The sequence below is a fragment of the Meles meles genome, chromosome 18, assembly GCF_922984935.1.
Source record: "Meles meles chromosome 18, mMelMel3.1 paternal haplotype, whole genome shotgun sequence".
NCBI lineage: Eukaryota > Metazoa > Chordata > Mammalia > Carnivora > Mustelidae > Meles > Meles meles.
The window spans coordinates 28808263-28833914 of NC_060083.1; the positions used below are offsets into that span (position 1 = coordinate 28808263).

Consider the following 25652-nt stretch of genomic DNA (forward strand, 5'->3'; position numbering starts at 1 on the left):
CACAAACGACCTTCCAAAGTGCGGTTTCCCGCCATTTCACTTCAAGGAATGGAAGGTTTCTCCCCCGCCGCTCAGCTTCTCTACACTCCTGGGAGGCCCGAGCCTACGCGGCTATCCCCGCAGGGCGAGCTGTGAAACGCCAAGGGCTATAGGCTGCATTACGATCCTGGCGACTGAGCCCAAAAGGTGACGCCCAGGCTGCTCGGTAAGTACTCAGCGTACGACGAAAACCCGGAGAACGAAAACACCCAAGGCAAAAGAGAAAGCCAAGCCCGCGGCGGGCCCAGGGCCCGCGGAGGAGCACGGTGCGCGGCCGTTGCTGGGAGGAGCGAGGGTTGGGGGTGGAGGGCGGGCTTGGTCCAATTCGACTCCGGATTGGTCCGGTCCAGAGAGCCGAGTGACGACAGCCGGGGAGAACGTCTGATTTGTGTGGTGGGCGCGGGCAGGAGGGGAAGCGCATTGCGCAGGCGCAGCTGCTCGGCTCCTCTCGCCCTAGAGCTCCGGCCCAGCTCTCGCGGACAAGTCCCGACATCGCGCGCCCCCCCTCCGGGACCGCCCCCTCCCCCCTCTCGACGTCGTCGAAGATAAACAATAGTTGGCCGGCGGGCGCCGAGTGTGTCTCCCGCCGCCGGATTCGGCGGGCTGCGTGGGACCGGCGGGATCCCAGCCAGCCGGCCATGGCGGGGCTGTACTCGCTGGGAGTGAGCGTCTTCTCCGACCAGGGCGGGAGGAAGTACATGGAGGACGTTACTCAAATCGTGGTGGAGCCCGAGCCGACGGCTGAAGAAAAACCCTGGTCGCGGCGGTCACTCTCTCAGCCGTCGCCTCCGCGGCCGTCACTGCCAGCTCTTGCTGGCAGCGAAGTCTTGGGGAAAGGCCCAGCGGTGGCAACCCGAGAGGCTCGCGACCCTCCCCCGAACGCCGCGGCCTCTCCAGCTCCCGGTCGCTGCTGCCGCCGCCGTTCCTCAGTGGCATTTTTCGCCGTGTGCGACGGGCACGGCGGGCGGGAGGCGGCACAGTTTGCCCGGGAGCATTTGTGGGGTTTCATCAAGAAGCAGAAGGGATTTACGTCGTCCGAGCCGGCGAAGGTTTGCGCTGCCATCCGCAAAGGCTTCCTCGCTTGTCACCTCGCCATGTGGAAGAAACTGGGTAAGTTCGCTGCTTGTTTGCCGCCCGCCTCTTTTTCGGGCAGTTGAGGGCTCTTCTCAGAGCGCCAGCACCGCGTGGCCCCCGGCTCCGAGAGCGCTACAAAGTGCACATTGGTGGGAGTGAAGTCTCTCCTCGTTCGGGTCGCGCTTTCCAGGGTGGAGGGCCGGCCAAAGTGGCCCCGGGTGAGATCGGATCGTTCTATCCCGCCGCCGCCTGGCGCCTTATTTCCACCCTCCCAGAAGCCAGGGAAGCGGTCCTCTCCCGGCTTCACTTTTTTGGTGGCAGGCTGCGAGTAGTGTTTGAAACCTGGCGCCAGATTTTGGCCAAAAGATGAATTCAGAACACTTGGTACCTGAGCCCCACGCAAAGGAAGCCGGAGACGGCAGAAATGAGACTGCTGCTTTAGAATCTGTCATAATTTTGCTCTTGAAGGACTTGTCCCTGTCGGGTTGCCTCCTACCGGTGGTGTCAGTTCACCAAATTGACCCTAGGTGGCTGGCAGTTGACGTATACTGTAGACTAAGAAGGTCAAATGTAATCCAGCGACTTAAATAAAGTCTTGGGAGGAATTCGGTTGTGTTGATCATAAAATGGGTTTAGGATCTTTATGGTTGTACTGCTTATGAAAAACAAAAGCGAAGAATGCGTTGTTAGGTCTTAAACTGGCCCCACGTTAGGGGTGTGTGTTAAATTCTCCTAGGGCTTTTTAAAGGTATACTTTTTTTTTTTTTTTTTAAGTTGCCTTCGCGAATTGCTGTCAGATAGTTCTCACCAGTTACCAGTTACAAGTTGTAACTGCCGGTCAAAGTTATAAGAGATAGGAAATTACTGATCAGCTAAAAGGAAATAACTTACTTCTAAAGATTCGGCGGAATTGTAGTTTCATCTAAACTTTAAATTAGTTTTCTAACGTATCCTGTGTTTCTGTACCCGACATGTGTTATCATACAGACTTAGAGCTGCTTTTGCATTGCGCTGTATGAATGGCGTGAGTCTTTTTTAGAGAAAAGATAATAATTTCTGTCATTTAAAAAAATCCTCTTGTTTAATGGTAGCATAATGTTGCTTTATTTATAGCAGAGGGATAGAGAGAGAAGAGTGTCAAGATTGGTCAAACAGAGAACATTTTTTACAAAGGTATTGTCATAGAATTGTAGACTAGCTTCTTTTGAAGTCTGTTTTCTGTTTGTCTGGCTTTCTGCCAAAAATTGTTTGATTGACTCATAGAACAACCAGTCCTCCTGTCAGAGGCGTTTCCCATCCAATCCCAGAGGCCCCTATTATTTGTTTTGTTTTTGTGTAGGCAGAGCAGAACTGCAGTGTATTCCAGAAATATGTCATTTCATTGCTTGCAGGGCAACCAGGAGTGGACACCAAGATAACTAGATAGAGGAAGATTAGACACGAAGAACTATGAAGACTACTATGTTTATTTTGCAGTACACTTGGAGCAGCATGAATTTGCCATATATTTGAGCTAAAAGAATAAAGCATAACCCTGTTACTTGGGCATTTTTTTTTATAAAGCATGGACCATGCCATCAAATGCGAATGTGTATGTTTTTTTGACATACACGTGCTTTTTGAGTCAAACGTTGACTCCTATGAGGTGTGGTTTAGAGCTTTATATACCAAATACTCAAATTTGCTTTGTTCCACAGCCAAGCCTTGTACTCCGTCCTTGAAACTTGAATTAAAAAAAAGAAAATGCTGAGTGTATGAAAGTCTTGACACAGGAGATGCAGGTTTTTAAGAAAAATTGTACTTCAGTCCCAAATTCATGGGTGGCTCCTCAATTTCTATAAAATAAACAAACTGCAGGTTGTAATCTGCAGGCCAAGCCCTTTCCACTCCAACTTTAGACTCCCTGTTCAATTTTATCTGTTACTCACATTTCCAACACAGTCTACTCATCTTTTCCCCATGGCACACTGAAATACTCCATTTTCTTGAATTCTCCCCCAAAAAAGAAAACTGAAAAATAAACTCCTCAATCTCTAAGTCAGTTTGTTTTCTTCTGTGAAGACTTGTTTCTTTTGGAATTAAGCATTCTTTGTTTCTACTTTTGTAGTGCTCGTTAGGTTATAGCAGTGCTTCCCAAACTTTTTGTTCTTACAACCCTTTTTACTCTTAAATGATTGAGGACCCCAAAGATCTTTTGTTTATGTGGGCTACATCTGTCATATTTACTCTGTGAGAAATTAAAACAGAAAATTTATATTTATTAACCTATTAAAAATAAAATAAATATATGTTAATATATTTAAGTGAATATACTATTCATAATTCATTATATCTCTTTAGTAAATATTCATTATTAATATATAATTTAAATGAAAAGTCACTTTTTTGAAATTAATACTGAAATAAATATTTTCATAACTGCTTCTGCATTCTCTCTGTTGTGCTGTGTTGTCTGGTTGAAGTATGGAAACAAGGCAGCCTCACATGTATAGTAGGAAAAGGGAGGAATAGTTTAGTAGTGGTTTTCAGATAATTCTGGATATTCTACACCAAAGTGATTGTTTCTTAAGGTTAATAAAAATGGAATCTGAAACCTTATCAAAGGACTTTTTGTAGTTTTACATTGAAATCCCGTTGGTCTGTCTTGCACTTTTTAAAAAGATTTCTTTATTTATCTATCTGAGAGTGAGAGAGAGAGCACAAGCTGGGGCAGGGGGCAAAGCGAGAAGCAGACTTCCCACTTAAGCCCCATGTGGGGCTGGATCCCAGCACCCTGGAATCATAACCTGAGCTGACCGCAGGTGCTTTACCGACTGAACCACCCAGGTGCCCTTGTCTTGCACTTTGAATAAATCTTTTACCTGTGTGTAATTTATGACATGGTACATTAGTTGCTTGGAAAATAGTATTTCACTGAATTATGCAGATCTAAATACTGATGTATTTTTTTATGTAATATGAAAATAGCACATTTGTTAATATTTCTGATCTCATCAGAAAAGTTCATCTATCTATCTAGTTCACTGTAGTGAACTATCTAGTTCACTGTAGTGGATACACATTTTCCAAATGTAAGTTTTTTAAGCAGCAATTAGAAATTTATCATTGGTAACAAATATTCTCAGTTGTTTTTCCTTTCTTTTTCTTTCTTTTTTTTTTTTTTTTTTTTTAAGATTTCATTTATTTATTTGACAGACACAGCAAGAAAAGGAATACAGTCAGGAACAGTGGGAGAGGGAGAAGCAGGCTCCCTGCCTGTTCTGGGTCTCAATCCCAGACCCTGGGATTATGACTTGAGCCCAAGGCAGACACTTAAAGACTGAACCACCCAGGTGCCCTTCTTTTCTTCTTTCTTTCTTTTTCTTTTTTCTTCTTTTTTTTTTTAAAGATTTTATTTATTTAGTTGACAGAGAGAGAGATCACAAGTAGGCAGAGAGGCAGGCAGAGAGAGAGGAGGAAGCAGTCTCCCCGCAGAGCAGAGAGCCCGATGCGGGGCTCGATCCCAGGACCCCGAGATCATGACCTGAGCCGAAGGCAGAGGCTTAACCCACTGAGCCACCCAGGCGCCCCTTTCTTTCTTTTTCTTTTTTCTTTTTTTTTTTTTTAGAGATTTTTGTTTGTTTGTTGTTTTTAAGATTTTATTTATTTGACAGAGAACACAAGCAGGAGGAGCAGCAGGCAGAGGGAGAGGGAGAAGCAGGCTCTTCCCCGAGCAGGGAGCCCAACACAGGGCTCAATCCCAGGACCCTGGGATCATAACCTGAGCCAAAGGCAGGCACTTAACAACTGAGCCACCCAGGCACCCCGTCATTTGTTTAGTTTTGAAAAAAATGTATGTCAGATGCCCAAGTCTTACTAACATAGTTTATCAGTCTTCAAGTAAAAATGATGATCCATGAAAAATGAGGTTAGTTCATTCCATAATTCACAGAGTCAGAAATACTTTTCTTCTAGATAGATATACTGTTCAACAGAATCCTGTTGTACACTACTTCCCTTTTTGTCATACAGAATATAAAAAGATGTATATTCATGGGTGGAGGCTTAATAAAATTTTTATTGTGATATCAGGGACATTCTTAAATAAAACTGGTTTGCCTTTTTTTTTTTTTAACTGCAAGTGGGTGTCTATGGAGAATACAGTGACTGCTAGCTCATTTTGGTGTCACTGCCTCGATTCCTAATAAAACCAGCAGTTGTTTTTTTTTTTAAAGATTTTATTTATTTGACAGAGAGAGATCATAAGTAGGCAGAGAGAGAGGGAAGCAGGGTCCCTGCTGAGCAGAGAGCCCGATGTGGGGCTCGATCCCAGGACCCTGAGATCATGACCGGAGCTGAAGGCAAAGGCTTTAACCCACTGAGCCACCCAGGCGCCCCTAAAACCAGCTGTTTTTGAACCATCAGTGCAAATGTCAACACAGTGAAAAGGGCAAATAAACTCTTAGAATTATTATGAAAATAGTTTTGGCTTTCTGAAATTCCTGTAAAGGTCACACAGACTACTGTGACATAACCAATATGTTTTATCTGCCTCTCAGAGAAATTTTGAGGTCTTTGGTAGGGGGGGATCTTATATACTTCATCATTAATCTGTAACAGCTGATTCCTTGCTCAAAGTAGCTGTTAGTTTAGTTGAATTTCTGTGGGTGAAATGATTAAATTGGCTTTGTTACTTTTATTTTTTTAATTTAAAAAAATTTCCCCCTTTAAAAGTTGTAAAATACACATAAGATTTACCATTTTAGCCAATTTTATGTGTACAATTCAGTTGTATTAAGTACACTCAGAATATTGTGCACCCATCACCACTGTCCATTTTCAGAATTTGTTCATCATCCCACAGAAACTCTAATCATTTAATGGTAGATTCCCATTACCCTCTTCTCCAGCCCCTGGTAGTCTCTGTTTTCCTTTGTGTCACTATGAATTGCTTATTCTAGGTACTTCATGTAAGTGGACTCATATAGTATTTGTCCTTTTGTCTTATTTTACTTAGCATACTGTCGTTAAGGTTCATCCAAATTATAGTATGTATCAGAATTTTTTCCTTTTTAATGGTGAATAATATTCTATCCTATGTGTATATGACATTTTGTTTATCCATTCATCTGTTGATGGACATTTGGGTTGTTTCCACCTTTTGGCTAGTATGAATAATGCTATTGTGAATAAAGGTATGTAAGTGTTTGGGTCTGTTTTCAGTTCTTTTGGGTAGAAACTCTAGAAGTGGAATTAAAGTCCTTTTTTTTTCATTTATTTTCTTATTTTTATTTCTTGATCTCAAGTTACAGTATGTGCCTAATTTATGTATATTCACATGTATGGATTTACTGTTCTTATGTTTGCCTTTTAAGAAATAATGTTTTAAAGTTTGTGCTTTTTTTAGGTTTGTTCATTTGAAATAATGTTCTTTTTGCCTCTTTTGATAGTTCAAAGAAAGTAGTGAACAAATTGCAGTTTTAGTTCCTATGAGTCGGGAACTATGGTTTACTTAGGTTATCAAGAGAGCCCCTGGAAAGATAATAGTACATTGTTGAAATAAATGTGATCTCTGCTGTGATTGTGGGAAATTTACAACAGTATTTGTAGAGGAAGATGAAATATGGAATTTTTTTTGGAAGGGCTGTTACTTCCTTCCCGTTTTTGATTTTCAGTATTTAATAATACTGAAAAAAATATATATATAAATATTTCAGAAATTGCTAGAGAGAGTGTGTGTGTATGTGTGTGGCATGCATGCATTACTTTTGCTGGTATAAAATGATTCCAAAATAATAAAATGTAGGTCATGAATATGTCTACAAAGATTTTTTAAATTTCTTTTTCTTTTTTTAATAATGTTTTAAATTTTAATTCCATATAGCTAAAATAAAGTGGAAGTTTCGCTACCTTACTGTGATTGAGGATCAGAGCATTTACTCTATAAAGAGTATGACCAAGGGAGGGGTGCCTGGGTGGCTCAGTTGTTAAATGTCTGCCTTTGGCTTAGGTCAGGATCCCAGGGTTCCTGGGATGGAGCCCTGCATCGGGCTCCCTGTGCAGCAAGAAGCCTGCTTCTTCCTCTACCACTCCCCTACTTGTGTTCCCTCTGTCACTGTCTCTCTCTCTGTCAAATAAATAAAGAAAATCTTAAAAAAAAAAAAAAAAAAAAAGAATATGACCAAAGGAATCATGAAGGAGCTCGTCTTAACCTAAATTGTTGGTTATAGATTTGGCAGGTAGTTTTTGTTACCTCAAATTTAGAGAGACTGAAACAAAAGGAAAATGGGAGGGATAGAGGGAAAGACAAGGGTGAGTGAGATAGAGCTAAATTTGAAGAAGGGTTCTCTTAAATCCAAGAATTTATACCCATTTGGTATTTCTCAGTTTTTATTTTCAAGGACCTTCACCCTCTCACACATCACATGTTTGGAAGAGTTTGCCATATTTTTCAAGTACTAATTTTTTTTCTATTTTTGTTAAATCATTTTTTACTTTTGATCAGTATTAGATAACCTGTTACCACTTGTTCATATATCAATAATTCATTCCTTTTTACTACTGAGTAGTATTCCATTGTATAGCTACACCACGATTTGTTTATATATTCACCTGTTGATGGGTATCTGGGTTGTCTGCAGTTTTGGCTATTACAGATAAAGCTGATGTAAAGTTTTTCTTTACAGTAGAAGGCCACTAATAAATGTAGAAGGAATGATAGACTTAGAAAAACATATTTTTTAAACAAGATTTTATTTATTATTTGACAGAGAGAGACACAGCGAGAGAGGGAACACAAGCAGGGGGAGTGTGAGAGGGAGAAGTAGGCTTCCTGCTGAGTAGAGAGCCCGATGTAAGGCTCGATCCCAACACCCTGGGATCATGACCTGAGCCGAAGGCAGGCACTTAATGACTGAGCCACCCAGGCGCTCCAGAAAATCATGTTTAGTAATAATGATTTCAGTCAAGAAACATCAGTGAATGCTAAAAGTAGTGGGTGAAAATTAGAGGAATAGAATGATATGTTAATTTCTTATTGGGTAGCTTAGAGCAACAGAAATTTATTCTTGGGGCACCTGGGTGGCTCAGTGGGTTAAGCCTCTGCCTTCGGCTCAGGTCATGGGATCAAGCCCCGAACTGGGCTCTCTAATCAGCAGGGACCCTGCTTCCTCCTCTCTCTCTGCCTGCCTCTCTGCCTACTTGTGATCTCTGTCTGTCAAATAAATAAATAAAATCTTAAAAAAAAAAAAAGAAATTTATTCTCTCATGGTTCGGGAGGCCAGAAGTCTGACATCAAGGGACATCAAGGTGTTATCCTCTGTTTTGGAGGCTCTGAGGGAGAATCTGTTACATGTTCTCTCCTAGCTTCTGGTGGCTGCCCTCAATTTTGGCACTTCTTGGCTTGTAGATATATTATCTAGTCTCCACCGTCTTTATATCAGCTCCTTTATGTCTTCTTTCCTTCTCTTTTAAGGACACCTGTTTTAGGATTTAGGGCCCACTCTAATCCAGGATGATCTCTTCTTAAGATCTTTAACCTAATTATATCTGTGAAGACCCTTTTCCCAAGTAAGGTCACATTCACAGGTTCTGGGTGGGCCTATCTTTCATGGGGGAGGGGGGACCATTCAACACACTACAAGAATTTTTATATTATCTCAGATTATTTCCCCACAAATACTTATTAATTACAAGGAGGAAAAGGTTATAGTGGAGAAACCTGGTAGATACTATCTTAATCAAGTGACCAAAGGTAGCATCAATTTTAATGGATGAATTGAAACTGTATACCACTTGCAATAAAAAGATCGTATTTAACACTTCTGTGATATTCCTGCCAAAATGCATAATCTGAATACAAACATGAGGAAACATGAAACAAATCCAAATGGAGAGACAGTCTTGAAATGATTGGTCTAGTACTCTTAAAAAGCATCAAGGAAACAGAGGAATTGTTCCAGATTGAAAGACTAAAAGAGACATGATGAGTAAATATAATAAAGTGGTTCTGAATATTATCCTTTTATTATAAAGCATACTATTAGGATAATTGATAAAACTTTGATTAAGATCTCTAGAATAGATGTAGATTTCTGATTTTGTTCGTTGATTGTGAACATGTAGAATGCCCTTGTTTGTAGGAATTAGATAATGTAATTGTATTTGGGAGTGTAGTCTATCTTGTTGGCCATTTAGTCTCTGTCAGTGCAAGAAAAAGAAATTCTTTGGGGGCGCCTGGGTGGCTCAGTGGGTTAAGCCTCTGCCTTCAGCTCAGGTCATGATTCAGGGTCCTGGGATCGAGCCCTGCATTGGGCTCTCTGTGCAGCAGGGAGCCTGCTTCCCTATCTCTCTCTTTCCCTCTGCCTACTTGTGATCCCTTTCTGTCAAATAAATAAATAAAATCTTGAAAAAGAAAAAGAAATTCTTTGAATTATTCATGCAAAAAAGAAAAGGCAAACCTTAAGGAACAGGTCTCAGAAAGATGAGATATCTGAATATCTGCAGGAATTCAGGTAGCAGTTTCATCAGGGCCCTACTGCTACATGCATACCAGATAGCCAGGGTTATGTTTATTTGTTTCACTAAAGAGGATAAATCAGAAAAAGCAGCTGCATTTAGGGTCACCATTTGAATATAATCCATTGTCATTTTCCAAGAGCAATCAGACTTTCTACCCTGCTTTCTTGTTTTAATGGTGACAGCTAATCTTTGTGATTCTCTGAGAGATGAAGTAATGCTTTTAGTTTACTATTTTGGAGGACAGTATCATTAGTGGGATGCTCCAAAATCTTACACTTGGCCTTTTCTACTATAATAGACTTACCTATCAGTTAAGAGCTATGAGGGGAAACTGTTCATTGCTGCAGTTATTTGGGGACTAAACTACCTGTGGGATAGGTTTGGGAGTCCACAGAGTTTGAGGTGGACTGGATTCATAGTCTTATTTAGTACTTGACCTCCATGAGTCTTAGCTCCTGACCAGTGGACTGTGGTTTTGTTCTGTAGCTCCAGCTTTATCTTAGAGCATCCTTCAGTAGTTACTCAGTGATGTATTTCTTTCCTCTGCATAAGCTACACATGAAAATGGCCACATACCATTTTGAAGAAGATTAACAGTACTCCTTTAACTAAATGTGGAAGATTTTTTTGGTTTTTGTTTTGTTTTGGTCCTTTGAATCAAATAAGGCCTTATGAGTGACCATTCTGGAGATACATTTTTTTCTTCTGCCTTGTTGTCAGATAGGTAAGGTGGTAACCCTACCAACTTTGCTTTGGGTTGTTAACTGCTCCTGTCTGATCTGTCGCCTCAGAGTTCTCCCATCCCCACACAGAGAGCCAATTTTAGTTTCAGCCTCTTTTATTAGTATTCCTTGCCTAGAGAGGAGTCAATAAAAAATGTTTAAAAGATTTTGGTGTTTACATGATTACTTCCATAAGCATTTAAGTTGAAGAAAGTCATCTGAATCTTTCTTGGGAATGGATATACAGGATTCATATGCATGTAATAGAGTAATTATTTCCTCTCTTTCACTGTGTTTGTTTTCTGGAGCTGCTGTAACAAAGTTCCAAAAATTGGTTGTCTTTAAACAAAAGAAATTTATTGTTTCAGTTTTGGAGGCCTAAAGTTCTAGGTGTTGGCAGGGCCTTGCTCTCTCTGTACTCAACTCTGAAAGCTTTAAGGCAGACTCTTGCCTCTTTTAGCTTCTGATGTATTCTGGCAATCCCTGGCATTCCCTGACTTGTAGATGTGTCATTACTCTAGTACTCTAGTACTTCTAGTACTAGTACTTTGCATCTTCTCCCTATGTGTCTTTACATCATCTTCCTTCTGTGTTTGTCTTTGTGTTAAAGTTTTCCCTTTTTATAAGAACACTAGTCATACTGGGTCAGGGCCCACCCAAATGACCTTATTTTAACTTGATTACCTCTGAAAAGACCCTGTTTCCAAATAAGGTCACATTCTGAGGTACTGGGTATTAGGATTTCAAATATCTTTTTTAGAGGGATACAATTGAATCCATAATCCATCATTCCAAATCATATCAGTCAGTCATAACAAATTTATTGTTTTTCAGAGTCCTGTGGCCTTTTAGGCCAGGTCTGAGTCTAGGTTTGCACTACATGACCCAGAAAAGTTTTATAACCACAGTTCTAAGCTAGTATGCTGACTATAGACTGTCTGCTTATTTGCCTACTATTTCTTTATTGATAAGGTCAGCCTTATCTTACCACTGTATATAACATGGGCTGTTTGTTACCATCTGGACTGTTCCATAACTCATTGACATTTTTCTGAGGGATAGTGCCCTACAAACTATTTGTGATACAAGTTATATATTACAATTCTTTGAAAGTAACACTAACTTGGTCTGCATTAGGGAAGGAAAAGAACATGGGAATTTATTGGAAGGACATTCAGTAGGTCACAGAAGTAACTAGAAGACTAAACCAGGTCTCAGAGTGGACAGAACCAGGGTACCTCTGGGGCTCTAGGTGGTAGAAACTAGTGGACACTCATTGAAAGGTTTTAGTCTGTGGGATGGATCAGCTCCACAATTTTCTGGGATTATGCCTTTCTAAAATGCAAAAATCTGAAAGAGTCTGACTTAGTTTAGGTCATTTGCCCTCTGGGCTAGAACAAGCAAGTTTTTCAGTTGCATTAGAGAAAGACTGCATGCAGTGGAGGCTGTGTACTCCAGAACAGAATTGGGATGCTAGTACTAGGAGGGATGGGGGGCTGGACAGGTGCACACTATATTTAGTATTATTAATAAGGGCTCAAGTGAAAGCCACATAGCTTTATGCTTCATTTGGATTATTCCCTCAGGGAAAAAAATCAAAGCTGAATCATTTGTTTAAAGAATGTAGATCTTTTGATGGTTGTGCGTACTTGTTTTCAAATTGCTTTCCTGAAAGCTTTTATATCTCCATACCACTTTGGCGTTAGAATTCTGTAACAGCTCTTAGCATAGTGATTTAGGAGTATGTTATACTGCCTGGGTTTGAATCCCAGATTTTCCAGTTACTATCTATATGACCTTGGGTGAAGCTTCTTTGATCTGGAGCATCCTCATCTCTAAAATAGAGATGACGATAGTACTTCTCTCCTGAGAGTTACATAACTTGGTACGTATTATTTGGTACATGGTGAATACATAAGTACCTCAAGTTTTAAATTTATCACAAAAAAACATAAACATTCTGTACTTATTTATAATAGTTTTATTTTATTTAGAAGTTTCATACTTTTTTTTTTGAAAGATTTTATTTGACAGAGCGTGCACAAGTAGTCAGAGGGAGAGGGAAAAGCACACCCCCACCCCCACCCCCACTGAAGAGGGAGCCTGATGCAGGACTTGATCCCAGGACCCCAACACCAGGATCATGACACAAGCCAAAGGGAGATGCTTAACTGACTGAGCTGTCCAGTCGCCCCTAGAAGTTTTGTACTTTTGTTACAAAATTTATTTTTCTTTGTTTTAATGGCTCATACATATTTTCTTTTTTTTTTTAAATATTTTATTTATTTGACAGAAATCACAACTAGGCAGAGAGGCAGGCAGAGAGAGAGAGGAGGAAGCAGGCTCCCCGCGGAGCAGAGAGCCCAATGTGGGGCTCGATCCCAGGACCCTGGGATCATGACCTGAGCTGAAGGCAGAGGCTTTAATCCACTGAGCCACCCAGGCGCCCCTCTTACATATTTTCTTACTAAAAATACTTTCTATAAGTTAGAATTCACGTACTGTTTAATATGCTCCTCGGTTTTCTTTTTGTTGTTGTTGTTTTTAAGATTGTATTTATTTGACAGAGCGAGCACAAGCAGGGGAATAGGAGAGGGGAAGCAGGCTCACCACTGAGCAGGAAATCTGACAGGATTCCCTGAATCCTAGGATCCCAAGATCATGATTGAGTGGAACGCAGAGGTTTAACTGACTGAGCCACTCAGGCACCCAATATGCTCCTGGTTTTAAGAGATTTATTTATGAGGCATTTTTTTAAAAATTAAAAAATTAAAATGTAAAGTAGAAAACAAAAATTATAAAGATGTCTATTCCTTAATATATAAATTTATTGCAGTTTTAATCAGATCCTCAACAAGGTTTGTTTTTTTAAAGATTTATTTGAGAGATAGAACACGAGTGGGAGGGGCAGTGGGAGAGAGAATCTCAAGCAGATTGCACAGTGAGCACAGAGTCAGATGTAGGACTTGATCTCACTCATGACCCTGAGATCACAATCAGACCTGAAACCAAGAGTCAGGCACTTAAAAGACTGTGCTGCCCAGGTGCCCCAGGATTGGTTGGTTGGCTGGTTTGTTTTTTAATTTCCAAGTTGCTTCTCAAGTTTATATGGAAAAATTCTTGAGTATTGAGAAAGAATAATAATTGAGGGATACTTAAACTCCCAATTATTGAAAAGAACCATAAATAGAATAGTAGGATGAGTCTAGAAATAGATCTGAGGCAAAATGTAGCATATGATAAAAGGTAACTTTTCGAATGAAGAAAGCATGGATTTTTTTCGGTATTTTTAGATCGTTGCAGAATATCTCTTTGTACATGTTAGGGATTTTGACCAAAAAATGTGATTTAAATATTAATATTGTATCTTTGAATATCTTCCCTCCCTTTTTTAAGCTCTTTTTCTTTTTTTCCATCTTGTAGGTGCTTTTTGCAAACAGTTGGTTAATTTTAGGTAAATTTTGTTTTCTGAATGTGCCTAAAACCCTTTCTTTCTGGGAGTTCACCTCCTTAATTTATTGTGATAATAGATTTTTATTTTTGGGGGTTCTTAGCTGCAGAAAAAAAATTCTGTTTTAGCTTGCTTGAAAAGAAAAGGTTTTAGCAAGATCTGTAATTAACCCACAAGATAACTGAAAGGGCTGAAGAAACATTCAGCATACTCTAGGCTAAGCTTCTAGGAATAATAATATCTGTAACCATACTGGGAAATTAGATGGGCTAGGGAGCTGTGTGCTGTGATCTATGCCTGTAAAATTGATGCCTTCTTCCTGCTTCCTTTTTTTCTAACTTTAAACAAATTGTGAAATATAGCATACATATAGAAAAGGCCATAGAATGTAACTGTACACTTCAATGAAGAGTTGTAAAATGAACACCATCTGGTTAAGAAAGAGAGCATTGCCTGTACTACAGAAGCTCCCATATGTCTTTTCTCATCTCATATTTTTAATCTTCTCTCGGGGTAACCATCATCCTGACTTTTGTGGTGATAGTTCTGTAGGGGTTTACTTGTTTTCTTTTCTTTTAAAAGGTTTTATTGATTGATAGCCTGTGGGGTGGAGCAGAGGGAGAGGGAGACAGAATGTTGAGAGAGAGAATCTTAAGCAACCTGGACGTGGGACTGGATCTCAGGGCCCTGAGATCATGACCTGAGCCCATATGAGCCATGCAGCTCCGAACATTCTTATATTATGTGTGTACATGTACATTAATTCATGATCTATGTCTAGGGATAGTGAATAATCGAAGTGTACACATATCTTCATTTTTGATAATGCCTAGATGTTTTCTGAAGTGGTTATGTCAGTTTATACTCCCAAGAGTAGTTGATAGAACATGTTCCACATTCTTAATCACAGTTTCTATTGTCAGACTTTAATTTATGCAGTCTGATAATTATATAGTGGTATCTCATTGTGGTTTTTAATTTGTTTTTCCCTGTTGATTAAAGAAGCTGAACACCTTTGCGTGTCTTTTTTTTTTTTTTTCCTGTTTGGATTTCCTGTTTTGCAAAAGGCCTGTTTGAGCATTTTGTCCATTTTTCTGTTGCATAGTTTGTCTTGTTGATTTGTTTTGTAGGAGCATTTTTATATTCTTGATACCATCTTTGTGGTGTATTATTACAAACTACATTCTGTGTCTTTTCACTCTAGTAATGGTATCTTCTGATGAATAAAAATTCTTTTTTATTTTTTCCTAAGATTTTATTTATTTATTTGACAGAGATCACAAGCAGGTAGAGAGGCAGGCAGAGAGAAAGAGGAGGAAGCAGGTTCCCTGCTGAGCAGAGAGCCCGATGTGGGGTTTGATCCCAGGATGGTGAGATCATGACCCAAGCCAAAGGCAGAAGCTTAACCCACTGAGCCACCCAGGTGCCCCTGATGAACAGAAATTCTTTTTTTTTTTTTTTTAAGAATTTATTTATTTATTTGACAGAGAGATCTCAAGTAGGCAGAGAGGCAGGCAGAGAGAGAGGAGGAAGCAGGCTTCCCACTGAGTGGAGAGCCCGATGCGGGGCTTGATCCCAGGACACTGGGATCATGACCTGAGCCAAAGGCAGAGGCTTAACCCACTGAGCCACCCAGGTGCCCCGATGAACAGAAATTCTTAATTTTAATGGTAGTATAGCTTCTTAATCGTTTTCTTTATATGGCTAGTCCATCCTTTGTCTTTAGGAAGTCCCTTCCTATTCTGATGTCATGAGTGTACCTTCCTGTATTTTCTAATCTGTTTTAGCTTTGCATTTCATACGAGGTCATTTAATGTATCTGGAATTTTTTTTTTTTTTTTTTTTTGCTTGGCATCAGAGACCCAAAGTGTTCAGTTTACTATTTTGTTTTGTGTAATCTTGTTGCAATTCCATGTACCAAAAGTCAATCTTTTTTTTTTTTTTTAAGATTTTATTTATTTATTTGACAGTCGGAGATCACAAGTAGGCAGAGAAGCAGGCAGAGAGAGAGGAGGAAGCGGGCTTCCCGCTGAGAGGAGAGCCTGATTCGGGGCTCAATCCCAGGACCCTGGGATCATGATTTGAGCCGAAGGCAGAGGCTTTAACCCACTGAGCTGCCCAGGCGCCCCCCTTTTTTTTTTCTTTTTGAGATTCTATTTATTTGAATGAAAGGGAGGGGCAGAAGGAGAGGAAGAAGCTGACTCCCTGCCGAGTAGGGAGCCCAACCCTGAGGCTCAATCCTGTAACTGCCTGAGCCACCCAGGCACCCCCTAAAGTCAGTCTTTTCTCTACTATTCATATATCAAGTGTTTAAAAATGCAGGGGCGCCTGGGTGGCTCAGTGGTTTAGGCCTCTGCCTTCGGCTCGGGTCATGATCTCGGGGTCATGGGATCGAGCCCCACGTCGGGCTCTCTGCTCCGCGGGGAGCCTGCTTCCCCCTCTCTCTCTGCCTGCCTCTCTGCCTGCTTGTGATCTCTCTCTCTGTCAAATAAATAAATAAATTCTAAAAAAAAAAAAAAAAAAATGCATGGGTGTGTTTCTGTGCTCACTATTCTGTTCTTTTGGTCCACTAGTTTACAACTTTTCCATAAAGGTCTTTTTTTTTTTATTTTTTTTATTTTTTTTATTTATTTGACAGAGAGAAATCACAACTAGGCAGAGAGGCAGGCAGAGAGAGAGGAGGAAGCAGGCTCCCTGCAGAGCAGAGAGCCCGATGCGGGGCTCGATCCCAGGACTCTGGGATCATGACCTGAGCTGAAGGCAGAGGCTCCAACCCACTGAGCCACCCAGGCGCCCCCATAAAGGTCTTGTTAGAGATTTGTTAGCACTATTCCCAGATACAGTATACCTTTTGCTGCTATTGTGAATAGTATCTTTTTTTTAAAGTTACATTTTGTAATTTTTCATTACAGGCTTATGGAAATAGCATTGTTTGTTTGTTTTTTAAAATATAACAATGTCTATATTCAGTAACCTTAGTGAACCTTATTAGAGCCAATAATCTATAAATGCTTTTGATTATTCCACAGATGTTTTCTTTTTTTTTTTTTAAGATTTTATTTATTTATTTGACAGACAGAGATCACAAGTAGGCAGAGAGGCAGGCAGTGAGAGAGAGGGGGGGAAGCAGGCTCCCGCAGAGCAGAGAGCCCGATGCGGGGCTCGATCCCAGGACCCTGGGATCATGACCTGAGCTGAAGGCAGAGGCTTTAACCCACTGAGCCACCCAGGCGCCCCTCCACAGATGTTTTCTTGGGGGTCATTTTCTCTTTGTATATTCTTGATGCCTCTTAGACTATTTGCTTTTCTTAAATAATGGTCATAACAATAAAAACTAACATTTATGGAGCAGTTACTATGTGTCTGGTACTGTTGCAGGTCGTTTTACATGCGTAAATTTATGAATTTCTGGCTTCATCAATATTGGTAGCCATTCTTTTTCCCTCAACAATTGTGAGGGTCATTATTTCATTACATGCTGCCCTCTGCTGTGAGTGACAGGGCATTCTGTAGGGTGGATTCCATCTGCAGGATGAGATAAGATGTGCTGTAGGATTCAAGAAATGTCTTCTTAGCTATGTAATGTTGTAAAGAAAAGAACTCTAGGGGTGCCTGGGTGGCTCAGTGGGTTAGGCCTCTGCCTTGGGCTCAGGTCATGATCTCAGGGTTCTGGATCGAGCCCCGAATCCGGCTCTCTGCTCAGCAGGGAGTCTGCTTCCCCACTCTCTTTGCCCGCCACTCTGCCTCCTTGTAATCTCTGTCAAATGAATAAATAAAATCTAAAAAAAAAAAAAACAAAAAAAACCCCAAAAAACAAAACTCTAATTAGTCTGACTATGCTAGAGTTGCCTTGTGGCTTTTAAAGTTGTGTGGTACCCCATCCAGTTTTTTAGGCCCTTTTTCTTCTTCTGCCTCATCCTGGTTGAGACCCTGTTGTCTCTATCAATAGATGCATCACTTGCCTTAAGAGAGGTTATTCTAGGGACACCTGGGCGGCTCGATTGGTTAAGCCACTGCCTTCAGTTCAGGTCATGATCCCAGGGTCCTGGGATAGAGTCCTTGCTCGGCAGGGAGCCTGCTTCTCTCTCTGCCTCTGCTTGCCACTCTGCCTGCTGGTGTTTGCGCTCTCTCTCTCTCTCTCTGACAAATAAATAAATAAATAAATAAATAAATAAATAAAATCTTTAAAAAGAGAGTGAGAGAGAGAGGGAGATGTGATAATAGGTACTGGTCACTTAGGAACTAAAATGTTTTACTTTTTACTGTGCAGAGAGTTTAGGCATTGACCTAGCTCCTGCAGTTTTAAATAAATCTGCCAAGCTTCTACTGTCCATTCCTATCTCAGCCTTTGCCACTGTCTCTGAGTTAGAGCTTTTCAGGGACTGTTAAGAGGGAAAACTGAGGGTGCCTGGGTGGCTCAGTGGGTTGAGCCTCTGCCTTCCACTCAGGTCATGATCTCAGGGTCCTGGGATCAAGCTCTGCATCGGGCTCTCTGCTTAGCGGGGAGCCTGCTTCCTCCTCTCTCTCTGCCTGCCTCTCTGCCTACTTGTGATCTCTCTCTCTCTATCAAATAAATAAATAAAATTTAAAAAAAAAGAGGGAAAACTGATGTATTGCCTTTACAACTGTGCTTTTCACTTATATTGGACTACAAGTTTTGTATTCTGATTTTTCCCTTCGTATAATTCCATTTCTTTAAGATTCCAGGGTTTCCTCAGATTTGTATGTGACTTTCCTCTGTGTTTCATGACTGCTGTGGACTTTTTCTAATATTTATATTCTGTTCTTTCAGTGGGATTTTGGTGAGGAGCCCATGTCAGTTGTTTGGATTCAGTTGGCTATCTTAAGCTGTAAATTGTAGTTTAATATTACAGAATATTTTAGAATTATTAAATGACAAATGTGATTAGTCAGTATAAGATTTTGGAATTAAATATATTGGATCTCTGCCACTTAATATTTGAGTTATCTTAAACAACTTTCTTAACTATTCAAACTGTTGATTCCTCATCTGTAAAAGGAAAATAATGGGACTAATTTTACCAATCTTATAGGTTTAATGCAAGTATTATTTGAGATGATACATGTAAAGCTCTTAGGATGGAACCATAGATTTTGAATATCTGAAATTCTATTTCAAAGCAAATCAAGTAGCTTTTCCTAAAAATCTTTTAAAAGAGAGATTAATAAATAGATGCTAAGCTACAGAAAAAAAACAACAGGCTGTAGAAAAGAAAACAACAAACAACTCTGAACACATACCTGCCACTAAATGTAGTTAGGGCTAAGAGATGTGGAACTAGTAAATCTGTTCTGTAATATTTTTCTCCTAGGATTGGTTTGATGGTTGTAATAAAATTATATTATTTATAAAGTTAATTCATTAATATATTGTTGAAGAAATGAACACAAGTTCTTTTTTAATAGCTTTCAAAATGTTCTTAAATTTTATCCTATGCTAATTCAGCACACATTGCTATTTTTATTCTGATACCATATTAATGTTTATGTCTGGAAGAGTAAAATATTTTATTTTTTATTACAGCAGAATGGCCAAAGACTATGACAGGTCTTCCCAGCACGTCAGGGACAACTGCCAGTGTGGTCATCATACGGGGCATGAAGATGTATGTAGCTCACGTGGGTGACTCAGGGGTGGTTCTTGGAATTCAGGATGACCCGAAGGATGATTTTGTCAGAGCTGTGGAGGTGACACAGGACCATAAGCCAGAACTTCCCAAGGAAAGAGAACGAATCGAAGGACTTGGTGGGAGGTAATCATTGTGCTCTTTTGTCTTTCCTCTCTTGGTTCTATTTTGTTCTTTTCTGCTTTACTAACTAGATTGACCTATTACTCCGTTTTAGTGAAGTTACTTTTTCAGTATTACAGGTTTTTAGCTTTCCTGATAAAGTACTGATCTGTATTCATATTTATGTCATTATTTTGAGCTTTTATTTCTGATAATGGCTCCAGAGGGAAGTAATATTTGAATGGGAGTCAAATAATACACACAAAGATTTATTGATCACCTTTTACATAAATACTGAAGCATGACTTTCAGGATCTAGACAGAGCAGCCTTTAGGATTGCAGAGTAGAACAATTTGAATCTGACTTTAGGAACAGAATTTTGTTACAATTAACCTTTAGGGGTTTTTTGTTTGATTCCTACCTCAGATGTGTCACAAACCTTTCTTCTTACTATTTTCTTTTGTCTGTTTCAAGTTACCGTCTCAGTGTATAATTTGTAAACTATGAACTGAAAGTGGCTTCAGCATAATGTTTTATGATGCAAACTAAAATGTAAGATTGTTCTAAAAATCAGGAATGAATAACATGAGAAAATATAAAACTTATCCCAATACTAAGTTTTAAAAATTGAAGGTATGAGGCAAGTTAAATAGAATCCAGTATTTTCTAAATCAGTATTCTCACTAAAGCCTTACCATGATATTATTTGCCTCCTTTTTCTTCCTTCTATTAAATCAAAATAGACTTTTTCAGAGTATTAATAAACTAACTGGGGGAAAGAATTTACATCTTAACTTAAACTTTAAGCAGTTCAAAAGAATCAGTAAGAAAACACTAAGCAACCACCCCCACCCAGTATGTGAATAGAGGACTTGGAACAACAGCAAAAATGCAAAAAAGTGGCAAATGTTTGAAAAAAAATTATTAAAATGAAACTGTTTCCTGTTACTGGGTTAGCAAATTAAAAAATAGAGATACTTCTCAGTATTTTTTTGAAATGGAATTCCTGTTGGTAGGATTATAAATTGATATGACATGTATAGACTATAGTTTATACCCAATAGCGTCAAATGTTTATAGACTCAGTAATTTCAGGAATGTACCTTAAAGAAATCTGAAATGTGGACCAGAATATCTGAACAGAGTTATTGACTGCAGCAGTGTTTAAAGACTGTTAAAGGCTAGAAATAACTTGAAGACCCAATAGCTGAGGAATGATTAAGTATATTATAATATATATGTACAATATTGAAAATGATATAGCCATTAAAAATAATGCTTACAGTTTTTTAAAAAAGATTATTTGACAGACAAAGATCACAAGTAGGCAGAGAGAGAGATGGGGAAGCAGGCTCCCCACTGAGCAGAGAGCCCGACATGGGGCTCAATCCCAGAACCCGGGATCATGACCTGAGCTGAAGATAGAGGCTTTAACCCACTGAGCCACCCAGGTGCCCCAGACTTTTTTTTTTAAGATTTTATTTATTTATTTATTTATTTATTTGAGATCACAAGTAGGCAGAGAGGCAGGCAGAGAGAGAGGGGAAGTAGGCTCTCTGCTGAATAGAGAGCCTGATGTAGGACTTGATCCCAGGACCCTGAGGTCATGACCTGAGCCAAAGGCAGAGGCTTAATCCACTGAGCCATCCAGGCACTCCTAATGCTTATAGATTTTTAAAAATCATGGTGTTAATGAAAATTTTCAAACACAGGTGAGGGTTGAAAGAGTAGTATAATGAACTCCCACATCTATGGGGAATTTTTAATAATATGGGTTAATGCTTATTGGTCACAAAATAAGCAGGATATAAAATTATATTTGTAGTGTGATTTCAACTATCCAGAATAATAGGAATAGTATAGAAATACACCAAATTTTAAAATCTTCTGTATGATGATATATACATACACACTTTTTTTTAATGGTAGCATTCATTTGGTTAAAATTTAGGTAACATTAAATGATATATTTTAGAAGGTCTCTCCACTGCTACTGTCCCACAGGCCACCCAGTTCCCCTCCCCCTCAAGAAACCAGTATTACTATGTATCCTTTGATAGAGATTCATACATAATCAGATATGAAGCTGTACCATGTATGGATGTACCATCATTTATTTAACTATTCTCCTGTTGAAGAGTATTTCAATGTTTTGTTGTTATTACAAACAGTACTGTAAAATGAAAAATCCTGCACATATATCTTTTTGTACATATATATTTGTGGGATCATTTCCTAGAAGGAATTGCTGGGCCAAAGAAGAGTATGTTTTGAATATTGATAACTGTTAGTCTCCGTGTAGGTTGTACCAGTTTATATTAATGTCAGCATTGTATGTGGATGCCTTTGACAATATACTTCTAGAACTTTTTGATCATATTGACGTTTAGGTTAAAAAGGAGGGGACACTTGGTGATATTTTAATTTTAATTCGTCTTACAAGAAAAGTTAAATATCTTTTTGTTTACCAGCTATGTATATTTCCTTTTCTTTGTATTTCTGTTTATACTCTGTTCATTTTAGGGGGAAAATTGTTAGCCTTTTTTGTATTAATGTGTAAGAGCTGCTTATACAATTAGAGAAATTAGTCTAAGGTATGTGATGTGCTTCAGTTGTTGTTTTCACAATCTGACTTTCACTTATGGCCCTGAAATCTTTTCACATGGAAGTTCGTTTTAATGTTATTCAGTCTCTTTTGTTATGACTTTTGTTTTTTTATGCTGTACATACAGTTCTCTCTGAGGTTATTAAAAAGTCTTCTATATTCTAGTACAGTAGTTAAGAGTCTCATGCTCTACCGACTGAGCTAGCCGAGCGTTTCTAGTACAGTAGTTAGAAATATTTTTACTAATATAGTAGTTTTGAATATATTACAAATATTTATGAACCTAATATAGTACTTACGAATATTTCCTACTTACAGGAGGAATGCTTTTTACTCTTAAAAATTGAGGACCTCAAGGAGCTTTTTGTTGATATGGGTTATATATAATGATTTTAGAAACTAAATATAGAGACCTTTCCAAATATTTGTTCATTGAAAAATAACTATTTTTTTAAGATTTATTTATCTGAGAAAGAAAGCATGAGTGTGCATGTGTGAGTGGGGGAGACGCAGAGGGAGAGGGAGACAAGCAGATCCCTGCTGAGTGGAAAGCCTGGTGGTAGGCTGAATCCCAGGACCTTAAGATTATGACCTGAGCTGAAATCAAGAGTCAGATGCTCAACTGACTAGGCCACTCAGACACTCTGAAAAATAACAATATTAAACCCACTGTGTTGGGCACAGTGTTGGGTGGCTCAGTTAAGTATCTGTCTTCAACTCAGGTCATGATCTTAGGGTCCTGGGATTGAGTTCCGACTGCTTCTCTCTCTCCCTCTCTCTCTCGGTCTCTCATGAATAAATAAATAAAAATCTTAAAAAAAAAAAAAAGGTAAACTCATTGTGTTAACATAAAGAACATTTTTTTAATAAAAAAATAGCTGTTTCCAAAACAGATATTTAGGGAGAGACTTGGAATTGTTTTACACAAAGTCTGCTTAATGTCTGCCGTAATAGGTGACATCTAGATTCTCATAGCTGCTTCTGCCTTCAATCTTATATGTTTTTTGGTTGCAGTATCAGAAGTAAAACTGGTCTTTCATAGGTATATAATTGCAAAAGGGGAAGTATTTTAATAGTTTTTCCACTTATGGAGATATTCTTCTTTAACCCACTGAGCCACCCAAGCACCCTGGAGATATTCTTCTTTGATATTATTCTAAAACAAAAAGAGGTAGTTTGTTAAAAGTTAATAATAGTGTGGTATCTGAAATTATTATTATTTTTAAAAGATTATTTATTTATGTATTTATTTGACAGACAGCAATCACAATTAGGCAGAGAGGCGGGCAGAGAGAATGGGGGAAGCAGGCTCCCTGCCGAGCAGAGAGCCCGATGCGGGGCTCAATTCCAGGACCCTGGGATCATGACCCGAGCCTAAATAGAGACTTTATCCACTGAGCCACCCAGGGCGCCCCTGAAATTATTTTTTTTAAAAGATTTTACTTATTTATGTAAGAGAGAGAATGAGAGAAAGAGAGAGAGAGAGAGCATGAGAGGAGAGAAGGTCAGAGGGAGACGCAGAGTCCCTACTGAGCAGGGAGCTGGATGCGGGACTTGATCCCGGGACTCCAGGATCATGACCTGAGCTTAAGGCAGTTGCTTAACCAACTGAGCCACCCAGGCGCCCTGGTAACTGAAATTACATCAATGACCTTTTTATATGCTTACATTCCAGATCCATAGGTGTTTCAATTAAGAGCCATTTGGTTAAATGACTTTTTTTATTAATAGACTTTATTTTTTGGAACAGTTTTAGTTCACAGCAAAAGTAAATGGAAAGTACAGAGAGTACCTATATACTCCCTGCCTCCTCTTAAATGCACAGCTCCCACTATCAACATCCTCTAGCAGAGTGGTATATTTATGATAATTGATGACCCTACTTTGACATACCATTATCACCTAAAGTCTGTAGTTTACATTGGGGATGTTTTAGGGTTTTGACAGATATATAATGACATGTATCTACCATTATAGTTTCACTGTCCTAAAAATTCTGTGTGCTCTGCCTGTTTATCCCTTCCTCCTCCTTTACTCATGGGAACCACTTGTCTCTGTATATCTCCATAGTTTTGCTTTTTCCAGAAGATCATATAGTTGGAAACATGTAGTATATACCGCTATGTGTGGTTTTGTAACATAGGCATTGGTCATTGGTGAAATAACTGCTGAGTTAACACAGATCCAAATATTGACACATTTTATTATATAATATCAAATCTTGTAGCCTCTCAGAAACTCCACTGTATACACATGGTCTTATGAAAGTAATTTTGACCTAGTAGACTCCCTGAAAAGGTCTGGGGGAGTCCCAGGAACCTCTGAACCATATTTTGAGAACCACTTTTCTAGTACTTGTTTGGTTGTATCTTATACATTTTAACCTTTAGACTCTCTGGAATTTTAAAATCTGAGCCATGTAGTGGGCTACAAGTTAATATTTTTTTCTCAGTGGCCATTAGTACCTACCAGCACAATTATGTATCTTTTTTTTTTACTGATTAGAAGGGTAACCAGGCATAAAACCCGTCTTTAATGGGAAAATGACCTTGAGTTTACCCTCTTCTAGCACCGTTTCTCTGGTTAAGATGGAATGTCAGTTCCGTTATAAGGTAACATTGCTTATAGTAGAATGATCCTTGAATTGGAACTGTATTTGGATAGAGAAGATTTTGAGTGGACTATACAGACCTTATTAGCTGCCCTGTGTACATGCAGTTTGACTTATGCAGGGACCGATAAGTCAAAGGCTATTATAGGACACTGATTCCTGGGGCATAGGAAGTTTATGTGGGTCATACGGAGCTCGTTTATGGGTGCTAGAAAATGGCTCTTAGATTTCTCTTAAGGATGATTGCTGAAGATAGCATAACTGAAGCTGCCGTGCTGGCATACTGTTTCCTCTTCCGTGTTCTACAAAGTTATCTATTTGATCCTATAGTGTGAAGGTCAGTCTGTATCTGAGATCACTGCTCATAGTCATGCAAAATGAGCTTTGCAATTATAAACCGGATTCCTGTATATATTTGGGTCTTTTTCTGGGCTATTTTTATACTGTATGTTCTTGTACGAGTAGCATACTTTTTAAAAAGAAATTGTGACTCATTATAATTTTTAATATTGGTAGTACTGATCCCTTTTCATTAATCTTTAAAAAAATATTTGCTGGACTATTCTTTATTTTTCTGTATGAATTGTTAAATTGTATATTCTTTGATTTTTAATAACTTATTTTTAGAGTATGTTTTTTGTCTTGTCACTTAAAATACCATCTGCATGGTTGGACAGATGCTCTTTGCCATTTGGGAGCAGGTGTCTTTTTGCACAAATTGAGCTGTTTTATTATAAGTTATTTCTTCCTTTCCCTCTCTCTCACCCTAGGCAACTGGCCAGTGCTCTGTTTTTCCAGCCTTCTGTTGCTGCTCAGTCAGCTCTCTGCATATCAGGCTGTGCCTTTGTGTATGCCTTTTAATCATACAGGACAGCACAGTAGGGAGTGCAATAAAAGCAG

The 25652-nt window shown here is 39.1% G+C and overlaps 1 protein-coding gene across 2 annotated transcripts in view; it reads left to right on the forward strand.

The window, feature by feature from the left end:
- The first annotated feature begins 474 nt into the window (after positions 1-474).
- Positions 475-25652, forward strand: part of PPM1D (protein phosphatase, Mg2+/Mn2+ dependent 1D) — a 44931-nt gene continuing 19753 nt past the window's right edge. Inside the window, exons 1-2 of one of the 2 annotated variants that reach the window (XM_045986494.1) lie at positions 475-1149; positions 19331-19559. In XM_045986494.1, the coding sequence (XP_045842450.1) occupies positions 678-1149; positions 19331-19559 (701 nt within the window). In that variant the 5' untranslated portion in view covers positions 475-677. The remainder of the gene's footprint in view (positions 1150-19330; positions 19560-25652) is intronic. The other variant, XM_045986495.1, reaches the window with a different exon arrangement.